Raw genomic sequence first — 13406 nt, 5'->3', positions numbered from 1 at the left:
GTATTTGGTTTTCCCTTCCTGTGTTAGTTTGCTAAGGATAATGGCCTCCAACTTCATCCATGTCCCTGCAAAGGACATGAACTCATTCTTTTTCATGGCTGCAAAGTATTCCATGGTGTATACGTGCCACATTTTCTTTATCCAGTGTATCATTGTTGGCCATCTGGATTTGTTCCAAGTCTTTCCTACTATAAATAGTGCTGCAATAAACATACATGTGCATGTGTCCTTATAGTAGAATGATTTATAATCCTTTGGGTATATACCCAGTAATGGGATTGCTGGGTCAAATGGTATTTCCGGTTCTAAATCCTTGAGGAATCACCACACTGAAATTTTTAAAGGAGAGAACCAGTGTCTTCTTATTTAACATAAATAGATAAGAAACATGTGCATGATGATATCACCTTTTAGTTTAAGAAACACATTGTTGTACAATAACTACACTAGGCACTGTACTAGGCATTAACTATGCAAAAAATGCGTAAGACTAAGACCTCACGTTCTAGTAGAAGAAACACATCAACAAATGACCATAATGCAATGGAGTTAACTACCACAAGAGTTGAATAACAGAATAAAGCAAGCAACTAAGGCACCAAATGCCACAAAGAGACTAAACAAGATTTTAGTGGCCAACTCTAAGGTATTAAGTTCCCTCCCTTATTATCTCCAGTTGTATCTCCATTCTTAGAGGAGACTACACCACATTTTTTTCCCCAGCTAGAAAACTAAATGAGCAGCCCATAATAAGCTACATAAAACCTTTATTTCCAATGTTATCTTTATTCCAATCCAAACAACCTATTGTTAAGCTTTACTGTCATCACAGCTTAAAATATTTTCACTTTAGTGAAGAAAATCATTTCTGACGTGAAAAAAAAATCTTGTTTATAACATTAAAAAACTAAATCCTGGTGTCAGAACAGATCTCATTGGAAAAAAGCTGTAATTACATTTCTGGTAAGAAATAAAAATGTGTTGGATAAACTCACGTAAAATGCTTATTAAGCAAGTACCTCTACCAAAGCAAAGAAAAATTACTCCTCACAAAAGTGAAGGAAGAGAAATTTCATATTACCAAATCTTATTTATCCAGCATCTTCCCTGAAATAAATAGAATGGATATATATTCCTCTCAAAAATTTTCAATTGAGGTAGAAGAAAAAAATTATTTGGAGGAAACCTAGAAAAGCTATTATGAAATTATCTCACAGCCTTCTTCAAACAAACAAAATGTCTTGGCTAGAGCACATGGTTGGAGAAAAAAGGAAAAAAAAAATGCTCTTAAGCCAAGAACTAGCCTACATTTTCCTTCATCCTTACTCTTTTATCCCCCTATAATAATACACACTCACAGCCCCTGCTCCCCGCCCCATCTACACATATGCATACATCTTCCTTTCTCACTGTCTCACTTTCAGAATTAGATTTTTTACACTAGAAAACAAATACGAATATAATATTCACTTATACTGGGCAGAATATTAAAGTTGATATCTATTTGGTTTTACTTAAAAACAAGATCATAGTTAACATGTTAAGGGGAGACTCTAAGAGTATGCCTTAAACTAAAAAACACAAGGGAATCTACTATACATATATATATGTGTGTGTGTGTATATATATGTATATATGTGTGTATATATGTGTATATATACGTGTGTGTGTGTGTGTGTGTGTGTGTATTTTTTTTTTTTTGAGACGGAGTCTTGCTCTGTCACCCAGGCTACAGTGCAATGGCATGGTCTCAGCTCACTGCAACCTTCACCTACTGGTTTCAAGTCATTCTCCTGCCTCAGCCTCCTGAGTAGCTGGGACTACAGGCATGTGCCACCACACCCAGCTAATTTTTGTATTTTTAGTAGAGATGGTGTTTCACTATGTTGGCCAGGCTGGTCTTGAACTTCTGACCTCGTGATCCACTTACCTCAGCTTCCTAAAGTGCTGGGATTACCAGTGTGAGCCACCACACCCGGCCTACCCCATATATATTAACTAGCCACCCACTGAAAAGTCTTTTTCATGGTGAGAAAGATAACAGTAAGATAGTAAGAAGTTCTTATTAACTAATTATCTGGCATCCACATCCTTCCATCCTCACCCCCAACCAAAATCTGTAACAGGAAAGCTCAAGAACCAGTAACATTCCACAGAAGTATTAAAAATAGAGGAGTAGAGCCAAATCTTGTCCAGTGTTCTATCGCAAAAAGAAAATATACGAAGAGAAAAACTTACTTGCAGTATCCTGTGCCATTGTGGTAGGTAACACACATTCCTTCATTTACACAGGGTTCATAGCCATCTCGACACTGCAAGGCTAAAAACAGAAACAAATGCACATTAGAAGTCACTAATCATAACCCTAAGACACCAAAGAAGAGTAATCCAATCCAGATCAACATTCATTCCCACCTAATTTGGGTTTCTTTTTAGAGTTTTAATCAGCTTTTTATTTTTTGGCTTCTAGCACAGAAGCCCATCCCAAAAGTATCTTCCAACAATAAACCATGTTTGTGGTCTTGAATGATGTTCTTACTTTTCTGTGTTCCAATATCTCCAGCTGTTACATCTCCTTCTCCCAATTAAAAATTAAAGCCATACCATCTATGACATGACAGATCATCTTGGGATTTAGATACTTCAGATGAGTATTCTAAGGATTCATCAATGAATGTCTAGGAAAATGTTAGATAAATAATAGATCACCATTATATTGATGAATTACTTAGCCTTCAGGTGAAGTTTTAAAACAGACCACTTCAAGAAGTAATCAGAAACAGCAATAACAGTCATTCAACAAACTGAAATTGAGAGCCTAGTATGTACCAGGCACAAAATTAGGATCCAGAAAAAAGGAGAAATTGAATACATAAATGAATAAATATAATCTCTAGCTTTAAGGGGCCCATAAAAAGATGGGGAGTAGAACATGAACACAGATTGTAGAGAGAGTATCAAAATAAATAGAAGGAGATAAAATAAAATTCTCAAACTCTTGATTCCCCATTCCCTTTAAGAGACAATGAAAAGGCACTTTACCATCTGAGGCCCTCCCAAAAACAGACTATTCAGAAAAAAGAACAAAAACAACAGCAATAGTAGAAATTTTCATTGATTTCAGCCAAGAATGGAAGAAGTCTACCCAAAATCTGCCAATCACTTGCTGGATAATTACAGTATCTTGATTGCTTAGCTTTTAGAGTTGAAATTTTCATCACCAAAATACGTATCGAGAACCCTAACAACTGGAAAGGTAAGACAGAAAGAAACCTAGTCAAACAACAAATATCAAAATTGAAGCTCATGAACTCTTCCTTGGAAGTTATTAAGATGTCCATCTCTTATGATAGTTAATGTATAAATACCTGAAAGCAAAACTGAGAAGTTCCCACTCCAAGCTTCCTCTAACCACAGCACTCTATGCATAAATTGTGCAAGATCAGAGACTCTAGGCCTGACCATCCCTGGCATCAAAACCAATAGCCCAGGTGCAAGCTAGATGCCAGAACAACTCCTCCACCAATTACTGCATAAAAGCCCTTTATTTGCCCAGTATTGTATCCAGTAGTGGAATCACTTGAGAACATGTTTACAGAAAATGCATCCCATCCTTAAAATAGTATTTTTAATGGTAATAGTAATAATAATAATAATAGGAGCTAACACATAAAACTTACTAAATACCAGGCACTGTCCTAAGTACTTTACATAAATTAGCTAACTAATTCAATCTTCACAACAACCCTTAGAAGTAAATTTCATTACACCCATTCTCAGGTGAGAAAACAGGGAGGATAAGTGGCCTGCCTACTGTCATACCAGTGACTTAGAGAGCCAGAATTTGAATCCAGAGACTCTGCCCTTAACCACCAAGATACACTGCTTCCCATTCCCTGAAATTTCTCAGGATTGGCAGGGTGGATATTATTATACCCATTTACCAACAGTGAAGGCCAGAGACAATAAGTGGCCTCTTCATGGGGCATTGTACCACTAGCTAGTGGGCAGTGCTGAGCCTAGGATCCAGGTCTCTGCTAAGTCCAGCCCATCTCTATGACAGCTGTTGGGATCACACACAGAGTCACCAGGCTGCAGGCCCAAACAGGCAAATTCAGGAAGAGGGTCATCTTGCTGTCCATATCCCACTTCCCTGTAAGGCTCAAACGCTCCCTCTTCCCACACTGATAAGCCCAATGCAACAACTATAATTAAAACAGTTAATGTCAGGTTATTTCCTCCATACCAAAGTTCTCAAACTGATTTTTTCATTCTCTTTAGACACTTTTATTAGTTTCAGTGAGAACTTCCGGGGTTTTTTCTATTTACTTTTTTTCTTTAAATAAAATAATAAATAAATAAAACCCTCACAGTAGGAAAGGAATGTCCTGTAGGCACAGAAAAAGCTGTAGCTCTGTCCCCCTGCAGGAATCCTGATGCAGCGAGGGACTCAGGAGACCTGAAATCCTGTCTGTACCTCTAACTGCAAGCAAAGCACAACTTCACGGGGGCTCAATTTCCCTACCTGTAAACCAAGCTGAGAGTGAACTAAATGTCCCTGAAGGTACCCTGTGATCCACCAGCGACAGGTCCCGCCTTAAAAGTACATGAATGGCATGCCCAGTGCCTGAAGAAACCTATCCTGGAGTGCATAAAGACCCAGCCACCCATGACTCAGAATGCCATGGGTGCAAAAATCACGGCCTATTCCTATTAAGTGTCCTGACAAATCATTACAGTGACAGGTTCAGACAAATACAAACAACCCAAAGTCAATATGTAGCAATCAATCTAGCAAATAACTTTACAGCCTAGCCTTAGTGAACCAATCAAACTCAGTGACTGAAAAGAAGGTGGGCTTATCAGGCTAATAATTAATGCCACTTGGCTGATTTGTGGGATCATGCTACCTTGAACCTTTAACATTTACTGAGCCATGGTTCTCAAACTTCAGCAAGCACTGGAATCACTTGGAGGGCTTTTTAAAAAAGAGTGTTGGACTCGACCCCCACAATTTCTGATTAAGTCCATAGGGAGCCTAGGAATCTGCATTCCTAACAAATTCCCAGGTAATGTTGACACCACAGGTCTGAGGAACCACACATTGATAACGAATATATGAAAGCTTGAGTGTCCACTTTTAAAAATACTCAAAAGCTATACAATATAGAAGTCATAGATGATTTAGATGATAATATACTGCCTGAATAAACAGGATGTGGAGAAATGGAACCCTTCTACTCTGTTAATGGGAATGTAAATTAGTACAACCATTGTGGAAAACAGTGCAGAGGTTCCTCAAAAAACTAAAAATAGAATCACCACATGATCCGGTAATCCCACTGCTGGGTATCTACCCCAAATATTTTAAATTAGTTTATTGAAAAGATGTCTGTACACCCATACTAAGTTATGGAAGTGTCCATCAACAGATGAATGGATAAATAAAAGATGGTAGACAGGCCAGGTGCAGTGACTCATGCCTGTAATCCCAGCACTTTGGGCGGCCGAGGCGGGTGGATCATGAGGTCAGGAGTTCAAGACCAGCCTGGCCAAGATGGTGAAACCTCGTCTCTACTAAAAGCACAAAAATTACAGCGCATCTGTAATCCCAGCTACTCAGGAGGCTGAGGCAGGAGAATTGCTTGAACCTAGGGGGCGGAGGTTGCAGTGAGCCGAGATCGCGCCACTGCACTCCAGCCTGGGTGACAGAGTGAGACTTTGTCTCAAAAAAAAAAGAAAAAAAAAAGTGGTAGATATACACAATGGAATACTATGCAGCCTTTAGAAAGAAATTCTGTCATTTGAGACAACATGGATAGAATTGGAGAACATTATGCTAAGTGAAATAAGGCACAGAAAGACAAATACAGCATGTTCTCACTTATATGTAGAATTAAAAACCATCAAAATCATAGAAGCAAAGAGGAGAATGATGGTTACAGAAGCTATGGGCCTGATGGTCAATGGGTACAAAGCTACAGTTAGACAAGAAGAATATTTTTTTTGTATGTTTGAGATCTATTGCACAGTGTGGTGAATATGGTTAATAATAGAGTATTGTACATTTCAAAATTGCTAACAGAGTAAATTTCAAAAAATGTTAAATATTTGAGATGAAGGATATACTACCTTTTAATTGTTCTACATTGTATTTGTAAATTATAACATCATTTTGTACCCCATAAATGTATACAACTATAAATTGACAATTCTAATTTTAAAAAAGAAAATAATCTTGAGACTTGTGGCTTTACTCAGGAGCAAAATGAATATTATAATTATCTTCCATACAAAGAGAAATTAAAACTTTGATAACCTGAAACCATGAAAGTGAGACTGGGAAAGACCTCATTTTAAAATTCAATTTACTTTTTTCCAATGTAAAACATTTAAATTTAACAATAAAATTGAAGGCAGCTTCATGTTTATAAAGTAAAAAAAAGAAACATTAAATCATACCATAGAGAACTGATGCTTAAACTGATGCTTTAATAGACTCCAAGAAACTAGTCACTCACAAAGAGTCACTTTTTCCCCCAATTTTCATGTCAATAAATACTCGCTGGCTGAAATAAATCTTATTTACTGTGTGTATCTGCTGCTTGTGCAGGCCCTCCTCTACTCCACCAAAAAAAAAAAAAAAAGGGGGGGGGGCAGGGGCAAAAGCAGTAGATTTCAATCTCATCACTCCATCACTTGGCAATGTAATACAAAAATCTAGAAGCCAATTTCCAATTTTCATACACTGTCAGGGCCGTGCAGTTGGGAACTAGCTACCTAATATTTAGAACATATTTAGAAAGCATCTACTATCAGCAGGCACAGGTCCTGATGTCAGGGATACTGTAGTATACTGAATAAACTCCCTGTCCTCAGGAATCTTATTTATATAAGAGAAAGGTGGCTAAAAAATTAATAAATAAAATCATTTTGGACAGTAATAAGTGGTAAGTTCCACTGGAAACAAAACCCAGTAATGGGATAAAAAGCAATCATGAGGCTGGGGGTGCAGGAGCATACCTCAGATAGTGTCTAGGAAAGGCCTCCCTGAGGAGGTATGCTTTGAGCTACAATGTAAATGAACAAGTGTCATGAAGATATGAGGGAAGAGCATCCCAGGCAGAGGAAACAACAAGTGTAAAGGCCTTGAAGTGGGAAAGAGACTGGTATTCCAGGGTCATATGGCTAGAGGTTATGAATCAGCAAGGAGAGTGGCCAGGGAGGCAGGCTGGGGTTAGATCACAAGAGCCCATGATAAGGATCACAGCTCTAAGTAGGAGAGTAAACTACTCAGCTGTTTTAAATAAGAAAAATGACACAGATTTATGTTTCACAAAAGTCAAGATTATGAAATGGTCCAGTGAGTAAAAAGGCTTTTCTTTTCTTTCTTACATAAGCTTATTCAAATCATCCCTTTTTAGACTAGACTGAAGACATCCATTTTCCCAGCTCCTCAAAATGGCAATGATTTTATTCTAATAGCATCTAACCTTCCAGAAGCACAACCTGTAACATGTTGCCCCACTACTTTCTAACCCACAATGGCTGTCAGTTCTTACTTAGTTCTCAGAACTTAACCACAGTTTGGCTCTCCTAAGAACCAGTTGGGAGGTCTGTGCAGTACCTTCACACAGTACCAAGTCTGGCACGTTTTCTTCCAAGGACAAGCCATTTCTTACTTCAACCAGTCTAGGCTCCCATGCTGGCCTTCCAGATCAGAGCTTACCTTACCTGCCCAGTATTACTCCCCACCACTTCCACTGCATTCTCTGCCCAGTTTATGCCCTCTTTCCTGAACAAATCACCACTGAACTCAGTTCCATTCCTCCATACATGTCTGCTTCCTCTGATTGCTGCCTTCCTCATTACCATCTAAATTCTACCCATTCCTTCAAGGCCCAGTTCACCTCTTGCCTCACCCAGAAAGCTTCCCCTGGAGGGTTCTGGTCCTCACAGGGCCACCGCCCCCTATCCCTGTAACACTCATGACTCTCAATTCTGCACTACATGGTCTTCTAGCTTTCTGCTTTTTCACTTTTAAGTTCCTGGGATATAGAAAACATTTCTTCTTTTCTGAATATTTGAAGCAATGCAGATAAGCAATTGAAAGCACAGATGCAGAAATCAGACGAATCTGGATTTGAATACTAGCTCCACCATTGACCTTTTCTGTTTCTTCTTTGTGCTTGACATAATTTGGCTATTTTGTCCCTTCCAAACCTTGTGTTGAAATGTAATCCTCAATGACGAAGGTGGAGCCTACTGGGAGGTGTTTAGGTTATGGGGGCAGATTTCTCATGAATAGCTTGGTGCCCACCTGCAGTAATGAGTGAGTTCTCACTACCATGTGAGCTGGTTGTTTGAAAGAACCTATAAATTGCTCCCTCCTCTCTTGCCATGTTACATACCTGCTTTCTCTTCACCTTCAGCCATGAAAGTTTTTTGAGCCCTCGCCAGAAGCAGATGTTGGCTCTAAACTTCTTGTACAATCTGCAGAGGTATTAGCCAAATAAACTTACTTTCCTTATGAATTATTCAGCCTCAGGTATTCCTTTAGAGCAATGCAAAATAGACTAACACACTTCTTTTAAAAAAGTATAGCACTGAAGGCATAAAGAGAAGTGATCCACTAAAGGTAAAATAAACCATATATGTGAGCAAAAACTCAGTTTTAATACAGTTCCACTAATATTTGTTGAGCAACTATTGTGAGCATTGTCCCCTACTAGGGCACTGCATGAAAATTAAGCACAAATGAAACAAACAATCTCTGTCCTCATGGTCCTTACAATCTAATGAGGAGAAGTTGGGAGTAGGGGCAGAGAGAATGTGACCTACCCAAATGACTCTATGATAAATACAAACAAAATAAAAATTGCCAATACATACCCTTGGCATACCCTCTTAATACCAACCTCAGCATCACTCCAAAAAGAACTTTGAAGAAATACAATATGAACCCTTGATGTTTAGCACTAACTGTAACTCAATCCAGACAAGGTTCTTTTATTTATTCAGGTTTATCAGCCCCAATTGTATATAAAAACTGCAAACAACAGAGTAAGCTGTCATTGATTTTAACCAGTTTCAGTGCCTCAGAAATTTATTCATTTAAGGATAAGGCTAAGGTATCCAGACTTGATAGAATCTTCCTTAATATTTCCTCTAGGCATTTACCTAGGTTTTCCAATGCTTTTCAATGTCATACCAGCTACATATCACTGGCTTAAAAGCCTCCCTTTGTTTTAGGCATTTCTAACATGAGTAATTAAGTCTGTACTTCAGCCAGTGTAATCTGAGCAGCCTTCAATGTGTTTTACTTGTTGCCATTAACATGTAATCGTTTTAAATTGGCATTACTTGTTGCTTTGTAGCCTCTTCAAATAAGCCTCTGTCTGTTGTCTATCTCACATGATTTTTTTTCATATCCTCCTCCCTGTCTGCAGTGTGGTATCTGTGCTTAGATCCACTGCTCAATCAGAAGAAATTTTAATGTCTTGACTGTCTGGGACTCCTAAAATACATGAAGAGGAATTATACAGGGCTCTTTTAACTTTTTCTTCAACGTTTATGCAAATTTCAAGTAGCAATATTTGAGAGAGATGAAGTCTGAGTTTACGCCCTAGGATCTTGGCTGTGGTTGGCTGCTGTTGATTCTGGCACATGGTCTCTGGAAGAGGCTCAGTAAAATGAAAAAAGCAAAGTTTTCTAAAATGACTGCCTGCATTATTACCAAAAATAGGAGACTTGAGGGCAGACAAGGAGACATCAGGGATTTGCAATAATTCTCATAGCACCCTGCAATTTCAAACAACAAAACTTTCACTAAATTTTTCATTCCATTTTTTGGGATCAAGCCATGAAAAAAAAATCCAAACAAACAGAAGAAGTGCGGAAGTTTCAAATCCCAAGTGGTACATTTAAATAAAAACGAAGTGGAGAAACATCTGTCTTCCTCCTTGAAATTTGTCTTGATTAAAAGGGGGAAAAAAAAAAAAAGAGCAATAAGAGAGACATCAATTTTGTTTTCCTAACAGTGTTCCAAGGATTTTTGTGCTCTTTACAGATATTATCATATAGAAAATGTGTTTCCTACCTAAGAGATGCTAATATCAGATCCAAAAGTTAAGAACTGGGCTATAGGGTCACAGTAAATTATTATTGCTTTTCAAAACTGAAAATATACCTTAATTTAAGAAAATATAATCAACAAAAACAACTTATAAATGAATATTTTATATTACTAATAGAATTTTCATACTATAAAAAAATCATTCCAGTTAGCTGATAAATCTAGAATAATTTTTGTTTTTAAAAATTCCAATTTTGTTCTATTTTATAATACTGAACTTATTGCAAAAAAAATTCATCAATGTTTGCTGTGCTATATTGAAATCTACTACACACTGTGTGGTTTTTTCCTTTTATTTTTCTCTTATTAAAGACTTCAGAAAAAAAATTCAATTTATGCATGGGTTAAATTTCAATTCCTGGATTTTGGAGATGAGACTAATGCATTCAGCTCTTCTACATGAAATATAAGGTTTGAAAAAAATCCACAAATACTTACAAATCAGGATGTAGCCAATTTGCTAATAATGATCACCTCCATACGTATCCATGTACATTCTTTCACCTGAAAAACATTTTGCCTCCTTTTCCTTTTTCTCTATCTTGCTAAATTCCTACTATACTTCAAATCATAGATAAAGCATTATTTTCCTGAAGAAGCATTCAGGGACCCACTGATACAGATGTTCCTCTTCCGTGCTCCCATTTTATCCTAGGTAGATGTATTATAAGTGCTGGCCCACTCATCTCTCTCTCTCCCACTTCTATGCAAATTCCATAGAGGAAGTAACCATAATTGGCTCATCTTTGTACACCTGGGACCTAAGAAGATGCCTGGACCACAGCAGGTACTCAATATTCAATAAGATATTCAATAAACTAAATAGCTATAATTAAGACAAAACCTATGGATAAACCCCACCTTCAGCTTGTATGTTTATGTGTGCAATTTCACTTTGTGTAGCAAACAGAAAAGTAAAATAAGAAAAAAATGCAAATTTCCAGGCCTTTAACAAGGATGAAAAGTTGAGAAAGTAGAACTGTACTTTTCTAATCTTTGCAAAACTAAAACAGCTTTGAAAGTTTTCTTACAATTTGTATGAATAAAAATACACTCTCCACTCTTAGCCTCCTATAAATCTTAAGCCATGTGTATTATGGTAAAAACTGACTGAAATAGGTTGAATGCAAGCCAAAATAATTTACATCTAAATGAAAAACATAGAAAACAGAGTAATAAAAAAATTCCAACTGAATGGGGAACTAAGATAGTCTGTTTTTATTGTATAGTATTATCTTCCCCATGAGTAGATTCACTAATATACATCAGCAGAACAATAAGCACCAACGAGATCCAAACAACACTTCAGTGTAAGTATCTAACTCTTTGTAAAATGACATTGACTGATACGATCACAGAGTTTACATGTCCAAAAGGTTCAAGATCTCAGTGTAATAAAATCCAACAGTGAGGAAGAAGCTGTATCATACCTAGAAATTTAATTATTATCTACAAAAAGGGCTACATATTTGTGTGCTGCTTAGTGGTCAAAAAAGGTAAATATGAAGTGTTATCCCATTGTCTTGTCTCATATCTTGTATTATCTGTTCTGTTCCACTATCTTTATTTGTACTATTATCAAGACAAATTTTGCCTGTCACCAATTTCCTGTACTTTTAGTAAACCCTCCCTTTTTAAAGCTTTCTAAAGACTATTTTGTTAAGTACAGTTTTAGTTTTTTAAGTCCTTAATTTTAAGTACATGCTTTTAAGTACCCTTGCTGGAAAAAAAAATTTATAAATATATATAACCTTCTTGCTATACACCCAAAAGAAACAACATACTTTTTTAGCTTAAATTGTTCAGAACACTTTTTTTTGTTGTTGAGATGGAGTCTCACTCTGTCGCCCAGGTTGGAGTGCAGCGGCGCGATCTTTGCTCACGGCAAGCTCCGCTTCCCGGGCTGACGCCATTCTCCTGCCTCAGCCTCCCGAGTAGGTGGGACTACAGGCGCCCGCCACCATGCCCGGCTAATTTTTTGCATTTTTAGTAGAGACGGGGTTTCACCATGGTCTCGATCTCCTGACCTCGTGATCCGCCCGCAAAAAGTGCTGGGATTACAGGTGTGAGCCACCGCGCCCAGACCAGAACACTTTTTAAATGGAGCCGACAATTTGTCGTGTTTGTTCATTTAGAGGTAGACACCCAAACAGAAATTAAAATTAAATCAAAATTATGTTAAAATGAAAATAGAAAACCTAAGATTGCTACATATTATATAAAATCACGGATACTTCCCAAAACAAAACAGGGAAAATCCAAAGAAAAGCCTCAGATTTCCCCACATGCATCCTTCCTCACAGCCTTTTTAAAGCATCCTTGAGTGGTAGCAATGAAGGCTATTCACAAAGCTGGGTAGAAAAGTAAAATAAGAAAGAAAAAAATGCTGCAAATTTCCAGGTCTTTAACAAGGATGGGGACAGAGGTCATCAGGGATACCATAATCAATGTACTGTGCAAAAATAGTGCAGAGGAGATTGGTTAGTCCTACATAAAGTCCAACTACATGTATGGCTAACTAGTCTCAAGTCAGGGTTTGCAGAAGCTAAGGTTCTAACGTTTGGATTATTTTTATATTATTATCTGGGTCAGATAATGTGCCTTTAGCCAAAACCAAACTCTGTTCACCTGTGAATAGTATTCCTGTACCCAAATTCCTGTACACATCACTGAGAACTGTCTAAACCCAAGTGCTTCAAAAGATCCTAAACCCTCAACTCATACCCAGGATATTTCAAATAAGCTCAGAAACTAGCACTGTGAGGAAAATATCTAAATATGAAGATATTAATGCCCATCATTGCCATTTCCAGAGAACACACCTGAGGCCAAAAACCTTGGAACAGAGGAAGGCAGATAATAGAAAAATATCACATCTTTATTAAATACTAAAGGGAGAAAAAAACATAAAATATAGCCCTAAACGGCCAGGCGCAGTGGCTCATGCCTGTAATCCCAGCACTTTGGGAGGCTGAGGCGGCGGATCACAAGATCAGGAGATTGAGGCCATCCTGGCTAACACAGTGAAACCCCGTCTCTACTAAAAATACCAAAAAAAAAAAAAAAAAAAAATTAGCTGGGTGTGGTGGCAGGTGCTTATAGTCCCAGCTACCCGGAGGCTGAGGCAGGAGAATGGTGTGAACCCTGCAGGCGGAGCTTGCAGTAAACTGAGATCACGCCACTGCACTCCAGCCTGGGCAACAGAGTGAGACTCCATCTGAAAAAAAAAAAAAAAATATATATATATATATATAACCGTAAACTTCAATTT

At 37.7% G+C, this 13406-nt stretch overlaps 1 protein-coding gene across 1 annotated transcript in view; it reads right to left on the bottom strand.

The window, feature by feature from the left end:
• NOTCH2 (notch receptor 2) overlaps window positions 1-13406 on the bottom strand; it is a 161156-nt gene that overhangs the window by 117873 nt on the left and 29877 nt on the right. The window contains 1 exon segment of the mRNA XM_017864160.1: window positions 2239-2320. Coding sequence (XP_017719649.1) covers window positions 2239-2320 — 82 coding nt within the window.

The sequence above is a fragment of the Rhinopithecus bieti genome, unplaced genomic scaffold (assembly GCF_001698545.2).
Source record: "Rhinopithecus bieti isolate Rb0 unplaced genomic scaffold, ASM169854v2 scaffold_74731, whole genome shotgun sequence".
NCBI classification, from domain to species: domain Eukaryota; kingdom Metazoa; phylum Chordata; class Mammalia; order Primates; family Cercopithecidae; genus Rhinopithecus; species Rhinopithecus bieti.
The sequence above is the reverse complement of the archived record's forward strand: the minus strand, read 5'-3'. Positions and strand labels throughout refer to the sequence as shown.